Genomic DNA, 21,408 nt, shown 5'->3' with positions numbered 1-21,408 from the left:
TCGATGAGGCACACAAGTCTCCCCACCAACGGCAAGGTCCATGGTTCATGGGGGGGCATCAACAACTAGGAAGTATAATATTACTTGAAACAAGCCATGTTCTGTATGAACTATTTTTTATATAAATACTTGTTCCAAAAAGTTTAAAGAATGATTTCATGGGACTTATGGGAGCTGCTGATGCCTGTTGGTAGGTTATGCAGAGCTTCAGCACCGTGTTTGACTTCACTGTTAATAGGAACTAACACACTTTGTAATTTGAACTTTTGCCAATAAATGCAATATAAGTATGGATTGCATGTAGTAATAGAAGTAGGGGAGAGAGAGAGAGAGAGAGAGAGAGAGAGAGAGAGAGGAGGGGGGGGGGGCATAGATAAGAGTTTTAGAATAACATGGTAGCAGTTATAGTTGACAGAAGACCTTGTTAGAGGTCTTATACTGTCTTCCTTCCTGTAATGATTCAGAAGTAACTAGTAGTAATTTACCCGCAGTATTAAAAATCATTTTGCAGAGACTTCGCACAGAGAATCGCCTTCTCCGCCAACGGGTGGAACTACTAGAAGCTGAGTCCAGTGAGTTGGCAGACAGGTTAGTCCGTGGGCAGGTCTCACGTGCTGAAGAGGAGGAGACATCATTTGTTGTTCAGCGGGAACTAGCAGCACTACGGCACACTCACCTTGAGACTTCACATCAGCTGGAGTTAGCACATGAAGAAATTCGAAATCTTTCCTTGCTTATGCAAGAGACGGTTAGTTTGAAATACATGCAAAATTATAATTTTCTTTACATTTATTGTCTGTGATATAGCAATCATTTGCTGTAAAATAATACTGTAGTTTGAATAACTCTTGACACAGCCCAATTGCCCAGTTGTTTTGCCCCTAGTCTTATATTGACATAGATTCTAAGTTTTGTTGTTTCATTAAATATGTTCTGTATTGTAACAACATGGAAGATGTTATAAAAAAGCAATACTCACACAAGGGTAAAACAATGATGAATTAATGCCTTTCCACATGTTTTTTATGAGTTTGTTTTTAGTTTTATGGTTTCCAGTATAATTTCTGTTTGCATACATGAGAGTAAATCTGGTTATTTATCTGATATGTGTATCATTTTCTCATGCATTACTGATTACATTGTAAAGAGTGAAGTTACATCCTTATAACCAAAGTAATATGATGCATGACTGTATGCAAATTTATTGTGACTAATTTGGATTGGGGACATTAACACGTTAAAAATAATGAAATGAATAACTGTATCAAAAGAAATAATCACTTCAGAAAACAGTAAGACAGACTGGTTGACCAGTACTTGTCTTCAAGTGCCAAGATCAAAATACTGTCAATATAAATTGAAAAGTAGAGAAAATATTTACCTAGCTTTTGAAACTGTTAGCTCCTTCATCTGTGAGGAAAAAGGGATAGGTTGGGGAATATTAGGAATGAGGAACAGGTTACTTTGACCACAAGTTGAGAGATTTACACCTTATGAGGACAAGGGTGAGATGAAGATGAAGGGGAAGCATTGAAGGCTGCTAGAGGCTAAAGGTAGTACATTGGTAAGCACTGTGGTAGGTTCAGTTCAGAGGTGGTAAAAAGGACAGAATGAGAATTGAAATGAATAGCCCTCTTAAAAACTAGATGGAAAGAGGAAAAAGAAACAGAGAGGAAACTAAAATTATGTGGCAATTATGTTCCCATCTCTGGAATCCATCAAAACTAATATTGTCTGGGAGAAACAAAATAGCCTTTGTGGTGTAGTGGGCACTACGGTTCCTTCGGTGACATTGCAGAGCAGGCATGTTCATCAATCAGGTTGTGTGAGCTGGATTTTGCTCACACCACAGCAGTGTGATCTGCTGGCTCACAGTGACATATTATGCGGGAAGGAGTGCTGAATGGAATGGAGGGGAAGGAAGGGTCGGAATAAGATAGCTTTCCAACAAATCTCAGTTCTACGGCCACTAATTTCATGTTATATCACTCCACCATGTTTCATTAATGTGTTTCATGGCAAATTTATTGGAAGTTTCTTTTATTAATGAGAAACAATAATGAAATGAAACATCTCTTTTTGACATTTTGATGAAGTACAGAAGATGATAGTTCTTATGCTTGATGATCCTTTATGATGAATGTTGTTTTAGGGAGGAATTTAAGTTGAAAGACTCTTATTTCATTGCCATTATATTTAAAGGTTAACCATGGAAACACAGGATCTCAATAAATATTACTTATTTTTCTCTTCACTAAAGCATCAGTGTGTGATACCACTTTTTGAGCACAGCTATTTCAAAGGTGAGCTTTTTAATTGAAGTCTGTCAGTAAGCTACTGTGGGTAGGTTTCATTCTCTTAATTGCAGAAAAAAAATGCATGCACAGTTATGTAGATCCAAACATTGATGCAATTGAAGCTGCAGACTTATAAAGCCGTGGAAGGTAATGGTGAGGGAAAGTCTTATAAAAGTACGTGAAACTACATTTGTTATGAAACTTATTATGTAACTGCCTGTCACACTGTAGCTCCCTATTTTCTAACTGTACTCAGTCAAGATATTGTCAACATCAACTGATAAGGGAAGCGATAAGACATTAAATTTTTCATCCAACTTTTAAAAATCCTGAAAATGAATCTCAACTTCGTGGAAATCATCAGTGAGTATATTTTGATACTGTTCAAAATTCCACTCTGATTCCATCATTAGTGATGACAACTTGACCAAGCTGTCTATTCCACAAAGGGAACTTCATCCTAAAATCGTGAATCCAGCTATACCTCTCTGAAGTTAACATATTTTTATGCTGCAATGTTTTAAATGTAGCATTCACATCATGTGTATTGCCACAGAGGGAGGTATGCAAATAGGTAGGGTGGTTGGTTTAAGGTCTCTCAGTGAGGTCATTAGAGATGGAATCCCAGTTCATATTAGGGAAAGATGGACAAGGAAATTGGCTATACCCTTTTCAAAGGGACCAATCCAGCATTTCACTGGAGCAGTTAAGCAGAACTGCGTAAAACCTAAATCCGGATGGTCACATGGGGATTTTAACCATTGTCTTTCTGAATATGATTTGATTGTGGTAACCACCATGCCACTTCACTTGGTTTGTCACAGATGAAGGTCAAACCTTGTATCCAGCATTCATATACTCTCTCAGGAACTGTATGTTCAACTACAGAGACTAAGTGTGTCTTTATAAACTCTCCTTCAGTGAAACTGTGCAACACTTGGGCAATCTGTAAAGCAATATGGTTACTTGCTCACACTAGGTTTATTTGTTGAATGTTCCTCCTAAATATACAGAGTGGAGCATAAATCAGTTGTCTGTCACCATCATTAAATTTTGTTTTGCCTAGCATAGCAGTAGTCGCTTCTGAACTTGATCAGTGAGTAGTTCCCACAAGTCAGTTGACACTAGCAGTTTGAAGCCGTGTTCATCATTAACTACAAATCAGCATGTATTTATTTTGCAGTCATTATGGAAACATGATCATAATTACAGTGATGATTGTGAATTTGTGTGGAATGATTTCCAAATGTATAACCACCGTCTTGACGTGTATTTGTGAATTAAATTTAAGATTTGAAGAGACTGGACTGGTTGCAGAGCTTCCCCATTCAGCTCAATCAGGTAGGTAAACATCTTTACTGCAGAAGAGGATCTTAATGTAGTCATGCAATGTTTTGTGCAGTCACCAATTAAACCTGAAAGAAAAGTGTCAAAGGGGTATGGAATAGCAAGAACAAGCCTAAAAGTGATTAGAGAAAGCTGAATTTGGGGCCACATATGTCTGCTTCATATCAAGACCTGAATGAAGATTATCTGGACAGATGTATGGAATTCTGTGAGGTAAATGCAGTTCAGCAAGAAACCGGTTCCAAGGTTCATAAAAACATTCTTTGGAGTGATGAAGTGACGGTTAAGGGGAAAGGCAGAGTGAACATACGCAAGTGTATGTACTGGGATTCTAAAACTCCTCTTGCGATGATGGAGTAAAACTCTCCTGATAAAAGTGTGTAGGCAGGGATTTTCAGAGGTGGGTATTATTTTTTTTAAGAGCACTGTCAGCTGAATAAATTATCTAGATATGCTTCAAGAATTGCTGTTAGAATTGGAAAATAGTCCACTGTTCGTATATTGGTAGCCGGTTAAGGGAAAGTTGATGTGGCAACAAGATGGAGCACCTCCACATTGTGTTGTTATTGCATGTCACTTTCTAAATGAAAATTTTTATGAATCATCTGGCAAATGGGATACTGTTGAATGGCCTGCATGATCCCCAGATATTACGCCCATGGATTTTTTATATCTGGGGTGTACTAAAAAATTAGGTTTTTCTTCAAGATTCATAATGTTGAGCATTTGAAGTAACGAATCCCATTTGAAAATATACAGTTCTGGAAGAATTTGCAACAAAATCATTTTTGAGAAGATGCCGTGTTTGCTTAGAACAGCATGGAAACCACAATGAGCATCTGTGTAGGTTCACTGAACATTGTGTGAGTGTGTTCGTAATAAATTGGTATTTTAATATGTGTAGTGTTATTGCACCAAGTGCATTTTTGACAACTGACTTATGGCCAACTCTGTACTTTCATATTGAAAATGTGGAAAATTTTTCATATGTGCACATTTTTGTCTGCTCCCATATGATGAATACTTATTTCAGTCACATTGCTTAACAATGTTTTCTTTAATTTTCGCACTTCTTCTCACTTTTCACCTTCAAAGTGTGTAGAACACTTTGCATGGAGGATGTTGTAATGTCGCCGTAAATTGAATTATTTTTATTGTGTTAAGTGCTTCCAAACACACTAAGCATCTTGAGACTCCAAACAATGGGAACTCCAGTTTGGTATATCAGCAGTGTAAGGAAAAGATGGATGACTACGCACTGTTAAGATGAGGAGTTGAGTTGCAGACAGGCACAACAAAAAGACACTTACATATTAGCTTTTGGCCAAAGCCTTCATCAGAAAAGGAACATGCTCTGGAATGAGAGACATCCTACCCAAGATTTTTCTCACCCTTCTAAAGTGGTGTTTCCTCACACACCCAAGCCCATCATCATCCTAGTCCATCCCTATGCCACTCCCAGTCCCTGTGGAAGACCCAGGTGCAAGACCTGCCCATCCACCCATGCAGTGCTGCCTATTCCAGTCCTGTCACAGGCTTATCTTATCCTATCAGAGCCAGGGCAACCTATGAAAGCAGTCATGTCATATACCAGCTGTGCTGCAATCATTGCACAGCTTTTTATATTCGTATCACTTCCAACCAACTGTCCATCAGGATGAATGTCCATTGTCAAATTGTTGCCAAGTGACCCTGTGGCATAATATGTGGCTAAGTGTAACATGCTTGATTTCAATGGCTGCTTCACTACGTGAGCCATCTGGATACTCCCTTTCACCTCCAGCTTTTCTGAACCATGCAGATGGGAGTTATCCGTACAACATATTCTCTGCTTCCAAAGTTATCCTGGCCTCAATCTACGGTAACCTACTGTCCCTACACCCTCCACCCAACAGTTTCCAACCTCTCTGATGTGTCACCACCTCCCTGTTCCCATCTCCCACTCTCTTTGTGTGCTGCCCTCTGCCAATGCATCAACCTGTTTCCCCTTCCCTGCTATTCTCCTTTTTCATGCGTGCTCCACAGGCACTGTTCTTTTCTCCTCCTGCCTGTTCCCTGCTATCCTTCCCACTTCCCTGCCCTCTCCAGATTGCTGCTTCTGTTCTATGTGACAGCTGCATTCCAGTCTGAGCTGCTGGAGATGGCAGTCGTGTGTGTGTGTGTGTGTGTGTGTGTGTGTGTGTGTGTGTGTGTGTGTGTCTTTTTCCTTTTCTGAAGAAGGCTTTGGCCAAAAGCTAATATGTATGTGTCTTTTTGTTGTGCCTGTCTGCTACTCAATGTGTCTTCTTTATAGTGAGTAGCAATCTACCTTTGCCTTACATTGTTCATCCTCAGACTCCATTGCATAACATAAATATATAGGGTTCCTGCAGTAACATGTTGTAAATTGATGATGTTGTGTCTGATCCTCACTTTGAAGTTTGTAAGGCAGTCATCGTACTGAGTTTCATTGATTTAAAAAGGGCAGGCCTTAGCTTCAAGCACGGCAATGCAAGTGTATATGCTTGAATCCAAGACTGCGGTAAATCAAATTTTGGTCATTCCTCTGAAGACAGAACATAGTTTGCACTTACTCTGCACTAGTTAATTACATCTGACCACTCCATTTTACCACAAGTGCTCACTCCTCAGACAGTGAGGGAGCAGTAGTGCTCTTGCTCGCCTAGTAATGTCCTGAAATGGCCTGCTGTAGAGTGTGCTCTGCAACTGGGTACAGACACTTGTTATCTATCCATTTCTGTATTCTGCTACATCAGTGGTGGTTGTTCCTATGTAAAAGTTTGTGCAGGGAATATGTGCTAGCTGGCAAACAATGTGGTGTGGTTTCACATGCTTATGTTATAGGGTTTACTAGTGATGGGGCTGCAGTAATCGTAGAGAGTGGATGCACTTGTGGGTTCAGCAGCAGTAAGGATTACATTGGGTAGGTACCTAGGGATGAGAATGTAGTCTGGAATGTCATATGGTTTGATAAGGATGTTATAGCTCTTATAAGAGCGATAGAATGTGGCAATGAGTGCTATTGGGAGAATACCAGGATGATGGTCTCCTGTGAAAGCATGTGTGTTGTTTGCCACTAACATGTCCTAACTGGTTGAGTACATGAATGGACTCTGAAGAACTACCCACCTTACGAACACCTTGTACTCAGTTGGTGAATGTGTTTCACACAGCAGGATGTGAACCTGTGTGTGTGTTGTACTACATGGGTCATTCGGATCCTCCCACTCTGTTGTAGTTTCCCAGGTGTCTGGAGATGGAACCTAGCTTTCCAATACATCCTCACATCTCACCATACTCTTAATCTCCACCTCCATCAACAATCCCTGCCTCCTCCCCCCCCCCCCTCTCTTTTTGTTTTAAAATGTAATTACTTTTTTACTTCATCTTCATTTTTTCCATTTCTTCCTCTCTTGCCCACCTCGTCCTCTTTGCCACTCAATCTCAAACTGTAGGTTTGGCCTCCATCACTCCACCCATTCCTTCTTTCCCCCTCTCTCTGTCTTTTCTTACTAGTTCATAACTGCATTTTCATTCTACTTCCTCTTAATTGACCTTTACTTCTCCATTGTCATTACATCTGCCCCGGACTGAACCTGGCACAGTGTACTAACTGTAGCATTCAACTCACTCACCTGCAACCTCCCCCCCCCCCCCCCCCCCTCCAATTCTCATAACAGACAACAGTTATATCCCTCTCATTGTTAAGTGGTTAAACACTGGACTCACATTCTGGAGGACGACGATTCAATCCCGCGTCCGGCCATCCTGATTTAGGTTTTCCGTGATTTCCCTAAATCGCTCCAGGCAAATGCCGGGATGGTTCCTTTCAAAGTGCACGGCCAACTTCCTTCCCTGTCCTTCCCAAATCCGATGAGACCGATGACCTTGCTGTCTGGTCTCTTTCCCCAAAACAACGCAACCCCTCTCATTGTTAGTATAACATCAATAAGCATACAAGAAAAAGTCTCTTGCACAACAGGTCAGTTTCATAACTTGTCTGAAAATTATATTATTACTATTCGAAATTATTTTTCCGGTAATGACACTAAAGTGTTCAGTCAGGTGAATTTTCTAATTATCTTCAGAAAGTAACTTATTCATAGTAAACTGTCTGTTAAAAATAATGGTTGCTATACAGAATTTCTTCTAGTAACATGGAAAAAAGTTTTACGTTTAAGTAAGCAGTGATGCACATTGTAGTGAAGTAGATTACTAAATCTGGAGGAGTCACATTATAAATAAAACTGTTGCAGAACTCATCACGCCAGTCTTCATTGGAGGAAGTCACTCACAAACGTGAGCTGCTGAGTCAGAAGGAAGAACTGATAGAATGCCTTCAGGATGAGCTGGTAAAAGTGCGCTTGAGAGAGGCAGAGAACGATGCACTTATTCGTGATCTCCGTGCACGTATACAGGAGTTGGAAGAGGTAGTTACTACTTGCCATTTTGTAATGACAACTTCCTGAAATGATTTTAATTAAAACTATGTCAGACGGCTGCAAATGTAGGTTGTGGATTTATTGCACGTCAATCTATATTCACACTATATTGTTATGTACATTTAATTTTATACTGTTTGATACAGTTTCTAAAAAGCAGGTATGTTTTTCAGTGAGGATCGTGTGACCAAATTGTGTATTAGAATATAAGTGGCGAATGGGTGATCACAGTACATTACCATTTTAAATACTTATGCCAAAAAATTAGCTACTTCCTGTAGCTGAAAAACATTTCAGTGCTGTCTTTTTGTGTTTATGATACGTTGATTACATTTACATATCTTGAAATTACATTTGGTTTGTAATTAATTTGTCATGTACAAGCTACAGGTATGCAAAATTAAACTTTTTGTTTACTGGTTGAACAAGAAGTCATAAACATATTCCCAGTGGCTTTTTAGTTTTGATACATAAAAGATTATAAATTACCTTCTTATTTATTTATTTATTTATTGTTTTTAATAGAATTTGAGTGGTCACTTTTATTCAGTCTAAAGTTAGCAGCAATTCAAAAGAGCAAGCATATCTCAATCTTTTAAATGTTGTCATTCTTTGTACTGATAAAACATTGTGCAACAGCATTTTGAAATAATCTTGTTTCTGTGAGTGAGACGTTACAAAATTTGCAGGATAAGAAAACTCTTCGTGAAACTACTCCAGACAATTCCGTGGCCCATCTCCAAGAGGAACTGATAGCTGTCAAACTAAGGGAGGCAGAGGCAAACCTCTCACTCAAGGACCTGAGGCAGAGAGTTTCGGATTTAATTGCACAGTGGCAGAGGCATTTGCAGGTAATGTTCATCACCAAATTTTGTCACCTATTACAACTGTTCTTTAATACAAGCAGAATTAGGAATCAACGAAATCCATTTCAGGCGATGATGACCGTGCAGTTAAGTGCCCCACAAAGCAAACATAATCATCAACAAAATCCATTAGTAATAGCCCTTTAGCCTCATAGAATTTCACATAGAGATTCAATGACAAGTTTGTGCTCACAGAATACAGTGTGTCCAAGAGAAAAGTGGTCCATGTCAATAATAGACACATTCAGTCATGGAAAAACATTCTGTTTATCATCGTAAAATATTTCTAAACTTTACGGGGAGCAACAACTAGAGTTGTGACAATTAATATTAAAGTAATCAAAAGACAAGACAACCAGGAACTTCGAGAATAAGGTGTAGTTTATGATGTGGGGGTTGCTTCCCTCTTGGACATACTGTATTTTGTGATTTAACAGGAGAGGTGTCACTTTTGAACTAGAGAAATATGCTTTGTGTACATTTAATTGAGAATTTCTAAGAGCATAATTCTGTCCAGAGGTGTGAATTGGCATGTTGTTGACACAGATGAGGTAAGATTATTTTTCATGGAGTTCTCTTTTAATCAAAAGCAAACTGTCACAAGAAACAATAGCCATTAATCAGTTAAATATAACAACTTGATAAGTCTGGGAGAGAACCTTTAGTGGTTAAAATGAGGGACTCTCTTTGAGAGCAATGATGTTTAAACTCAAACCATCTTGGTGTATGATTTTCATGATCCCAATGTATCATAATGTGAATGTTGGAATAATTTTTTGAACAAGACCCCAGTTGATGAAGTCCTCCTTCAATTGTCACGTGTTGGCATGTGCTCAGTCTATAGCGAAGACTATGCCAACAGGACATTAAACTCTTTAATCTTCCCCCACCTCTCATTTGGAATGTAATAGCTAGACATATCTCAGTTCAGTAACATGTGCTTTACTCACACTTACGTATAAAGGGTGCACATACATTCCACTATCCATGAATTACACTGCTGTGATTAATCCGTTTCTGTTAGTGCATTTGTCAGCCTTCCGTTAAGAAGAAAGTCATATATTTACATTTTGCTTCATCTATCACTTCTTTCCTTTTGTATCAGTAGTCCTTAGTTATTTCCTTGTATTTTCTCCTCCCCTTGCCCTCCCATTCCAGCATACTCTCGCTAATACTGGTTTAGAACATGAATTAAAATCAAAAGTACAAGAAGCACAGATCACAGTTGGTACAAAAGTTTTTCTCATGTACTTATTTTGTTAGAGGGTTGAAAGACAGTTGACATTTAGTATGTGATTGATTGTTTCTGTTTTATGTGTCTTATTCATTTAGTAATTAATTATAACATATGCAGTCTCCTGTCATTTTTGCACTGACAGTAAGTTTTGGACTGGGAGCTACAATAAACAAAAACAAAATACTGAAAGATTAGCTACAAATGTTTTAGCATGTGAACAACTACTGGTTTGAACATCACATGTATTTCCCCACTGTTACATTGACTTTATGAATGTAGTGAGTGATTTCTGCAGGAACATCGAATGGAAGCTCAGCCTCCACCTGATAGTACACCAAAGAAACTGCTTTTTTGGGAAAGTCGGGGAAATGAGACACAACGTCTTGAGGAAGACCTGATGACAACACGTCTTCGTGAAATGGAGGCACTCACAGAATTGAAAGAACTCAGACTAAAGGTTATGGAACTTGAGACACAGGTATTGTGCAATATGTGTTTTAAAGTTCTAATAGTTCTTTATGGCTCTGATGTCTCTGATGTAGACTGTATGTTAAATCCCCAATTCTGTATAATACATTATCTGAGTGTTCAATGTATTCTAATGGATAAAAGCTCTATCTTTACTTATTAAGTTTGTAAGATTTTATACATTTTATTTCTGTGCTAGGCTTACCTACATTTGTACTAAAAGGTTTTGTACAAAAGTGTCTCCCTTGGAATAACAACTTGCCTTTTTTTGAGGCAGCTTGATCACTGAACTTTCCTAATGGGTTAGTTTTCCCATTTCAGTGCAGTTTCTTTCATGAGTAAAGGACCTAGATCTTCAGTAAAACAAAATTCCTTGTGTGTATTTCTTCAGGTTATAGAGCCACATGAATATGCTCTTGAAAAAGATGTTATTTTTATAATAAACATTGATATATCATCAGCAAAAAGACTGCATTTGTACAATCTGCATTAGAAAATTACTAATCTATTGTTAGTGCAATAGGTTTGTCATTGTGCTAGATGCCAAGGATACAAAATGCACATGAAAATAAGTAACTAAACAGTAATCACAGTGACAAATAACTCAAACCTGAATTATTTTTGACATAGAACTTAATGCAAATCTTTGCCTACCATGGAAAAAGTGTACATCACCAGGTGAACATTCTTCACAGTCTGACTCACAATTTATCATTAACCAGTTTTTGTTATATTTTACAAGTGTGCTCCTGATGCATACTGTTTCTTTTGGTCCTGGGAGTAGCAGAAGGTTAACACTGACAGAAAGCCTGTGAAAGACAAAGGTCAGAAGCAGAGTTCTGGTCTGCAGCATAGTTTAATTTTGCACATTTATCAGCAGCAGTGCACAATTCCCTTGTGACTTAAATGTTCATTTCAAAAGACACAAGAGTTCAGACATAGGTAACCATACTTGCAACTAAATTACACTTAATTTCAAAATTAAGTGATTTTCTCTTCAAATATTTACATTGATGTTGAGGTAGCTGGTTTCCGTTATGCACTTCTGTACATATAAAGTTCCTTCCTGTGATGAAGTTGAATGCCCTGCCACAGATAATGTAGAGGTAGATGTGCAGATTAGTGACAAAATGTAAAATATGGTTTATATTTTTTCAAATGCTCAGTACCTAGCAAATGAAAGCCTATGGTGGATTATTGTTGATACGCCTTTTTTTTTCTAGGTCCAAGTAAGCACAAACCAGTTGCGACGACAGGATGAGGAGAAAAAGAACCTTAGAGATGAACTTGATCAGGTTATGACACGTGAACGAGAATTACAGTCAAAGCTCAAAGAACAGCAGAATAGATACTCTGATCTTGAATCAAAGGTGTGTGTATATTTTTTACTAGTGTTAATGTATCAGCCTTGTTGATGTATGATAGCTCTCAGAATTCTGACTTGTATTTCATTGCTAAATCGAAAAAAAAATTATCAACAAGAAAGGAAACATTTACAAGGTGTCCTGTTATACTGACCACTCCAAATGACTCTTTTTAAATAAAAAATGCACCAAGGAAATGTTGGTTAGCTGCCAAGGAAATGTTGACCAGGAAGACTGCCTTCATTGTAACTTTGTTCTTTATGAACATATGAACAGTAGCACACCTTTTTTAAGTAGCACCCTATATTTTTTATTTGGTAATACATTTCATTTTCAAGACCTTTGTACTATTCATGTAAACATGATGTTTTTAAAACCATGATACAACATTGACTTTGACCCTCCTGCACGACCACACAGTGCAGTACAGTGTGCAGTGCACTGCTGCACAATGCACTACATTACATGGAGTAATGTAACTCCTCCACTTACAGCAGTTGACAGTAAACTAATGGCAAAACAAGGAAAATGTATACCAGTCATTAAATCAAGTTCATGAGTTCACTGCACTGTTCATTTCAAAAGGCTGTAGATTTCACATATTGGAGAGTGATGTGTTTATCTGGCTATCTAATTGGTCAATAAGTGGAACATAGCATAGTTTCTGTGGGGGACATTCTTCCATGGTCACAGCACAGCTCTAAGCCATGATGTCGGAGAACAAGCAACCAGCCCAAACTGTCAAATACACTAATCCGTTGTCCCATCTTACAGATATGCAGCACCCATGTACCTTGTATTATCTGCATGTGTTAATAGACAGTTCTCCCACAATTTGCTGTCCAAAACTTTACTGCTAATAAAAAAATCTACTAAATACCACAATGATCTTTAATTGTTTGGGAGGACACAGAGTGCAAGCCGTCATTTTCCATAAAATGGTGTTTACACCCCAAGGGTCAGTCACTTTTGTATTACATTTCTAATAGTGTAATGTTTATGTGAATGGTATAATGTGATACATTTGTGAAAGGGTCTTGAGAATGGGAAGCAGATTTTAAAAAAGTGGTGTTTTAAAAAGGTGTACTGCTGTTCTTCTCTCTGTGAAGAACAAAGCTGCAAGAAAACAAGTATACTGGTTAATGCCCCCTTGTGGTTAAACATAATTTGTTTGATACATTTTTTTCTTTTTCTTCTGGACAAAAAGTTAATAGGGGTTGTCAAGATAAATAATATACTTTGTATACAAATGCGCGCGCGCGCGCGCACACACACACACACACACACACACACAGAGATAGATATAAATAAAGGTTTTATGTATGCAAGCTTTTGGAGACAGTGGCTCCTCCTTCCAGCAGAAGGGTTGAAGGGGAAGGAAGAGGGGTGAAAGAAAAGGACTGGATAATTTAGGAAAAGGGGTACAATTCAGAAAAGTCACCCAGAACCCCAGCTCACGGAAGACTTGCAGCATGAGATGAGAAGGAAAGACTGATCATTATGGACTCCACTGGACCTGAGAGCTTAAAGATGGAAGACAGGGTAATATGCAAGCCAGAGATTACTGCTAAAACATTGTGCACAAGTTAATAAGAGTGAAAACCAAGTGCATTGTATAATAATGAAAATAATCAATTATTGACAATATAAGATAAATGCTGTCTGGTAAGTGTCCCCTGACCTGGGGTCCTGGATGACTTTTCTGAACTATACCATTTTTCGTAAACCTCTCCAGTCCTTTTCCTTCACCCTTCTTCCTTCCTCTTCAGTTCTTCTGCCAGAAGGAGAAGCCACTGGCTCCGAAAGCTTGTAAACGTTAAACCTTTTTGTGTGTGTGTTCTCCTGCCACCGCTTTGTGAGTAGCTTTTTTATCTATCCACTTATATTTAAGTGCATTGTATGTATTAGAGGTAGCAGGGAGACTATGAAAAATGCACAGGTCAGAAAATGAAAGATGTATAAAACTAAACAGAGTGGAGAAAGAAGTAGTCACTTAAATCAAAGAAATTAACGTAAATAAAGGCCAGGTGGGTGGCGAGAACTAAGGACATGTAGCGCTAGTTCCCATCTGTGGAGTTCCAAGAGAAACTGGTGTCTGGGGGGAAGAATACTGGTGGCGCGTTTGGTGAAACAGGCACCAAGGTCACGACTGTCATGTTGTAGAGCTTGCTCTGCAACAGGATATTTCTCCTCATCAGCAATAAATGGCTGACAGTAAATGTGCCTTCACACTATAAATACTTCTGTAAGAAAGGTGATACTATTTTCTTATATTTGAGCTTATTTTCACTATAAAGTTCTGTTAATACTTTAGTAGTGAAGGTAACAAATCACCAAACAGCAGAAGTGTTGAGTCACCAACAGGAACACAAAAAAAAGTGCGCATGTGCACTCACTTATACAGCTACATTGTGCCAGCTGAACACACATCAAGACTGCAATTAGGCGAGTGGACTGGAGTAAGGGGCTGTGGCAGGTAGTGGGTGAGGGGAGAAAAGAGGTGGGAAGTGGGAGGGAGGTTAGGAAAAGAGTACATGACGGCTCAAAGGGAGGTGGCAAGCGCGAGATCGGAATGCTGGAGGGAGAGGCAGCAGGCAAATGGTATCAGAATGTGACAGTAACTGGAGCTGGTGAGTCTGTACTGCGTGTGATGACCATAACAGTGATGAGGTGGAGTGGATTGGAGGGGAGCAACAGAAAAGGAGGAGGAAGACTGTTGTGAAGAGGGTGTGGATGCAAGGATTAGTGGAGATTGAGTTCAGGAGAATTACAGTAACGAAGGAAGTGTTGCAATATTGTTTATGTAGTTCAGGAAAGGTAGTGCTGGGAGAAAGAATCCGGATGGTGCAGGTTGTAAAGGAGCCATTGAAACTGAGCATGTTGTTCTCAACAACATGTTCTGCAACCGGGAGATCAACTCCGTTCGTGGCTACAGTTTAGCAGTTAGAATGGAGTGAGAAGGTTGTGGATAGGATGTACCTTATTCCTGGGCATGATGATAGTCAAAGCTCTGATGAAGGACATGGTTCAGTTATTCAACTTTGGGGTGATATCAGGTGATGGTGTTGGTTCAGTTGCTCCCATCTGGGGTGATGTTGGGTGATGATAGTGTACTCCATTGAAGTTGGTTCTTGGGTGTGATGGGAAGATTAGTGGTATGTGAGGATATGGTGCAGAAAATTTACCATATTGTTAATGTTTGTTGCTGGAAGTAAGGAGAAACACGGTAGCTGACTTTCTCATAAAATTGTTTAAGTGACAACCATGGGCTCTCTGGAACAGGATTGTGAATTAAACAATTGAAGGGCCAATCGATGCATTTGAATAACGGTGCATTTTCATTAAATTAATACACTAAACACAACATAGTGATAGAAAGTTAAGACAAAATTAAACAGGCACTGTGAGAGGCGAGAAAGAAAGCTCTGCCTGTATGCATGCAGTGTCAGCCACTTTGTAACCCCTACTTGAAGTATTGTCAGTAAATTACTTCATAAAATTGATTGCAGTAATTATGGTTGGCTACAATGAGAATAATTAGTCTTCTGGTATTATCTATACTTTTATTAATCTTAAATATTATTTTCTTTGTTCCATAAGATAAACTACTTACAAATATCTCTCTTCTAGATGAAAGATGAGCTGATGATGGCTAGAATAAGGGATGCAGAACATACACAATGTGTCGCAGAACTTACCCAGAAAATCTCGGTTCTCGAATTAAAGGTTTGTTTTCTTATTTATGCGTGCTGCTCAGCAAAATATTTAGTTTATTTGATGAAATACTCTTTCATAACTGGTAGAAATATGGAAAATTAATTAACTCAGAGAAACTATCCATGTTGTTATAGAACCAGGAGATGGTTGCAGAAGGAGAACTACGTAGCAACATGGATGACAGTGAAAAAGTTCGTGATTTACAAGACAAGGTTGCTGACCTCAAGGCTGAGGTTTGTAACATTGATATTATACATATAGCTGTTTTTCCAGTGATAGTGCATTGAATAGCCGCCAGCTTATGCGGTTTCTCTTACCCTTGCCAAGCTTTAACAATGGTAAACAATGTCCTTGCGCTTAATTTTGCACTGTGGAATAGTTTCCTTTTGCTTTTTTGACTGATAAGTGTTCTGTCTATTCAGTGTGATTATGTTCATCCAGTATCAGAATTTGCACTTTTTAGAATTGAAGTTTGTTTTTAATTTAATATTCCACAAAATTTGTCTGTGTTTATTGATAGTAGCTGTTTACTTTATTGTAGATGAATGCTGCTGATTCAGCAAGAACCGTGAGAATCTTATGCAAAATCATTGTAAATGATTTTCATGCAAAATTAATAAGCTTGGCAAACATGAATATTTTCAATCCCTTTATTTTCTTCATACCTACTCCAGAGGTTTAGTCCAATGTAACAACTTATATTTTGGGGGGGTTTATCATTACAAACAGCCAATGTCTTCAGGTTTTTGAGGGCCTCATGTAAAGTAACTAATGGTTTATTGCTGCTGTCTTAGAAAAACCAGACCACAAATGTAGTGAACCATTTTCTTATTCTTAAACATGAGATTAATGTGTCAATTCCATTCCCATACAGTTGCAGTTTGGGCTCTGTATTGGGAAATTCTAAAGAGATTCTTTCTAAAAAGAAGTTCCTTCACATCTGTTTTGTGCTGTATATGATGCTGATATGTACTGGCAAAACTTGTTTTTATTCATATTGTTTCTGTAATGAAAGTTCATTATTGCAGGCCATTAATTGCTTCACTGTTGCATAAACATCTGAATAAACTGTGACACTGTCTTTTCTTCTTGTACTGCACAGATATTCCTTGGACCTTTTATTTAATCACTGCATAGATTTCACACTCTAAGTTGCATAACATGTGCACTTCAATATTTAGAAGGATGTATGCATCATATGTTTTAAGTAGCTTGTTTGATATTGAATATCATAAAAAAAACTTCTGTGCATACAGAAATGCACAAGTACCAGCTTCTATAATGAACTTTCATTTATTGATAATCACATGTCACAATGCTTACCTTATTTGTAAATAACTAAAATGTCACTTGCTTATTGTAATGCACAGTGTTCTATTTTATTAAAGAATAATAATCTGAGAAATTATTTTGTACGAGGGGTGCCTGAAAAGTTACTCGTTCACAAAAAGTTACATTTGAATGGAATAGTTGATTTTGTTAAGGTACCTGTACCTCATGGCAAAAAATATGAATTTCAGTATTACTTCTCAGAGCTTTGCATTTTTATTACTTACAAACCAGGTACAATGCCATGAATCCACGAGGTTCTCACTTTATTAATATCTAGCCAGGGAAGCTACCTTAATAAGGCCACAATAAGTTTCATTCATCATATCCATCTGACCTACTACTGTCTCTAACAAACATGATATCCACAGAGCATTAAAATGTAATCTTCCTTCATGTGTCCGTAAGTACTTTTGTAATGCCAGAACATTACCAAGAACTGTAATTTTAGGTGATTCCATTACTTTCCTTTTCTTTTTTGTAACCTCAGTAATTTAAATTGTGAGTCCTCCATGTTTGGAAAGTTATCAACAGCAATCTCTTAAATTCTATTTTTCAGTGTGTAGAAATGAGGAGGCTGTTTTATTAGGCAAGTGTATAGCATTACTCAATATGTAGAGCTCTGTGGTTGTACCTTAATATAGTGTTTTTAAACTCTAAATGTTCTCAGAGTTTCTCATCACCTACTTCACACACTATGCGAAGCCACTTTAATATTAACTTTTTTGTCAACAATTCATGAAAAACTGTTTATTCCAACTATTTGATGAAAACTCTCTTCACACTTAGCTCCATAGAAATTGGCTATTCCTACTAGATGTCATAATTTTAGTAGTTAAAGATTTTATCAGTGCACTTTTTTTAAAACCATTATGTTCCCTAACTGCACAACGGCATTATTTATTAGAAAGTTGACATAAATAGCAGTTCTAACTCTTTTTTTTGAATTTCGGTTAAAAGTTAATCATGCAGAGTTCTGCTCATATCCATCGGATCATGCATTATATGTAACTGTGCGTTACTTTTCAGCTGCCTCTCGTATCATCTGCTGTACATGAGAATTTGCTTAATCACTTTACTGTTGTACTTTGAGAGTGATAACACTGTTGTTTTTGATTGGCATTCTTGTCATCATAAACTGCTTTATATAGTAGCTACATCTGAAACAGGAATTTAAAAAAATTATTTGTGTGTTTGTGTGTGTATATGTAGCTATACTAACACAAGCGTGTCTTTAGTTCCCCACGCCCACAAGCCCGGACGTTGAGCCCTGGAAATGGCTGGAGTAAGTGAAAAGACAGCTTACTTGCTTGACTTGGCTCCAATTGTTTACCTTCAGTTGCATGTATCATCTTACCTTTAACCATTACCATCCTAGTCCCTCATATGACCCTATTTTCTGCCAGTCAACATTCACTGTTGCATATTTTGACAGTGACAATCCTAGCAAATCAATATTGTAATCATAAATTTATGCAGGTCACTGGACAGAGCAAATTTATTCTGTTGATAGGAGAGCTGTACTGAGTAGATGATGCCATTTTTATTCTTAGCATTCATCACTGAAAGATGGCTGCCAATTGTTGTTGAGTAGCTGAGACTTTAGAATTACGTCCTTGTAATATGACAGCTATTTGTGAGTTCTGATTAGACCTTTTTGAAAATTCGGCAGCTTTTCTATTTAATTAGCAGTATGAATCAACTATACCTTCACTACCAAATAACATACTATAAAATCGGTTAAAAATAGCAAATTTTCAGATATGATTAAATCTTGTTATAACTATTACTTTGAAATGAACGTTTCTTCGGTCATTCTTGATTATGGACTTAGATATGTGTATTTGAAGTTATGAAACATTAAATGAACAGAAGATACTATGATTCACAAGTAGAATTCAATGAATGGAACAGCTTGTGCGAGTTTCAAAACAGTCTGTTTCTCATCCTAACTGTTAGGAGAAAGAACACATTTAAATGTGTGTGTGTGTGTGTTTTTTTTTTTTTTTAATATGCTCCACGGGTAGTAGTAAATGTAATGTGCATTTATTACTTGGCATGATTTTAACAAGTGAGCAGTGAGTGTACATTAAGGGAGAAAAATTTAATTTTACATTGTTCCACTACTGACAATTGGATTATGAATTACAATCCAGTATAAGAAAATTTTCTGTCATCATTGATCAGCATAAAATTCCCCTACATGTTTTGAAATGATAAAAGTATGAAATAACCGTAACAAGAATTACAGAATTGTTAACTGGTTATTATACAAACACTATATGACACAATTACGCTGTATACAGATGTTTCCAGAACCTTATTATTAATTCATAATTTAATAGGATTCTTTTGATAAAAGTGAACAATAACAATGATGTTGGTATCAGTTGGTTGTGTTTACTACCACAGGAAGAAAAATTTAACCATAACAATGTAATTGAAAAAATCCAATGTATTATTTGTAAATCTATAAACCCATTGAATATAAGTATTACAAAACTGGGCTCCATCACTGCAAAACTGGACCAGAGAATGAAACTGATGGACCGTCTGTTACAGCTGACTTGAATGTCTTGGTAAAAGTTATAATTAAAATGAAGAAAAATGTCTGATGACTGGCAAACTAAAACACACACATTTTCAATGCAAATTTTAGAAAAGAATAAAAATATTTGTGGTCCACCTCCTTAACTGGCAAGCGAAGGTTCCTGGTGAGATTCCCAGTACTGCCAGGGATTTTTCTGTGCTGGGAGGGCTGGAACAGGGAGCACTCAGCCTCGTGGTGCCAGTTAAGGAGCTGCTAGAATGAGAAGTAGCAGCTCAAGGTCACAAAAACTGACAACAGCCAGAACATTGGTGTGCTGACCCATGCTCCTCCATACCGCATCCAATGACGTCATTTTTGGTGGATGACACAGCGGTCAGTCTGGTATTCATGGGCCTGGCAGGACTTATGAACACAGTTTATTTTTATGGTGATATTTGTAATCAGCAAAAATATGATCTCTAAGCTACAGAAAATTCTGTAATAAGGAGTTGTCAGATTTGAGGAAACATTCATATTTGCAGTGAGGAAAGATAACACACCTTTTATACAGTTACTGGTAAACTAGTGGGAAGTTATATGAACAAGAAGTTGATTAATTTTCTCAGCCATTTAAGTTGCTTGAATTCTCACTTCCCCTTCTGTTCCAGTTACCTTTACCTCTTGATTTCTAAAGAAATAAGGTATAGTTTGAGGCAAGTGCTAGTGGTAGAAGGGACAACAGGAAAGGGGGGGGGGGGGGGGGGGTGAAGAAAGAGAGAGAAGAGGCTGTGGTAAATCCAGCTGTATAAATTGTGATGTAATTTCATAATTGAATATTGGGTACTGAAGCAAAGTCAATCGCTACACTTGGCAACCAAATCCTTGACCCTGACACCAATTTATATCCGGTGTATTCCATTTTCTTTTTCATATACATAAGACCTATTTCTAACAACGGTACAAAATTGGTGATGGCTTACAGATACCATAGGTATCTTACAGGCCTCCTGAAATTGTGTTTTAGGGTTCCTCTAATAAACTAATGCTTCAAATGTTGAAACCATTTTAATACAGGGACCCCTATTTTGCTATCCAGAAATGAGGGTCTAGAATGGATAAAGATCATAACAGGATAATACATTGCATGGTGAACCTACTCCATTGACAAATTCTAGAAGTATATTATGGATTCACAAACGGATCTCTTGTACAAAAATGACAGTTTTGAAAAGTAACATTCGTTCATCAAATGCTGAACGTCAAAAGATGATGATCTCACACTGTAACCCAGCCATATCAACTGAATACTATTACTAAAAGATGAATAATAACATTAAATTCTCCTTAGTTTTGGAAAGTATTACAGCTTCTTAGAATTGTAAGACCTGTTTAAGAATCAGCACAAAAATTCCTTTAATTTTTTTTTCTTTTTTACAAAGTGATTCTCTGTAATTTTAAATTTCATGAAAATTTCACATATTTTATTTTGCTAAGATGGCAGACAGGGTGGTAGGTTATGATAGTGGACTCAAGTGTGGTTGCAACCACTTTAACAGATATTCAAACAAATTTGATATGCAAAAGAAAATTTTTTTAAGTTAATACCAGTATAAATTAACTATGTCATTAAGTACATGTTAATACTTTGTTTTTGTGACCTCACATCCCTTAAACTGGTGGGGAGAGGGCTGTTCTTAAATATATTTGTGATAGATGCCAAGTGTCACTTCGGAGTGAATTGATGGTGTGATAGGTCTTGTTGACCTGCAGTGCTTTTAATTTCTGTGAATGCTATTCAAATGTTGGTTGGC

The 21,408-nt window shown here is 37.6% G+C and overlaps 1 protein-coding gene across 2 annotated transcripts in view; it reads left to right on the top strand.

Annotated features, from left to right (window-relative positions):
* LOC124612637 (ecotropic viral integration site 5 ortholog) overlaps positions 1-21,408 on the top strand; it is a 174,657-nt gene that overhangs the window by 145,936 nt on the left and 7,313 nt on the right. The window contains exons 11-18 of one of the 2 annotated variants that reach the window (XM_047140946.1): positions 512-748; positions 7,901-8,074; positions 8,776-8,937; positions 10,485-10,667; positions 11,881-12,027; positions 15,652-15,747; positions 15,873-15,971; positions 18,306-18,352. In XM_047140946.1, the coding sequence (XP_046996902.1) occupies positions 512-748; positions 7,901-8,074; positions 8,776-8,937; positions 10,485-10,667; positions 11,881-12,027; positions 15,652-15,747; positions 15,873-15,971; positions 18,306-18,352 (1,145 nt within the window). The remainder of the gene's footprint in view (positions 1-511; positions 749-7,900; positions 8,075-8,775; positions 8,938-10,484; positions 10,668-11,880; positions 12,028-15,651; positions 15,748-15,872; positions 15,972-18,305; positions 18,353-21,408) is intronic. The other variant, XM_047140938.1, reaches the window with a different exon arrangement.

Source organism: Schistocerca americana, chromosome 1 (assembly GCF_021461395.2).
Source record: "Schistocerca americana isolate TAMUIC-IGC-003095 chromosome 1, iqSchAmer2.1, whole genome shotgun sequence".
NCBI classification, from domain to species: Eukaryota; Metazoa; Arthropoda; class Insecta; order Orthoptera; family Acrididae; genus Schistocerca; species Schistocerca americana.
The sequence above is the reverse complement of the archived record's forward strand: the minus strand, read 5'-3'. Positions and strand labels throughout refer to the sequence as shown.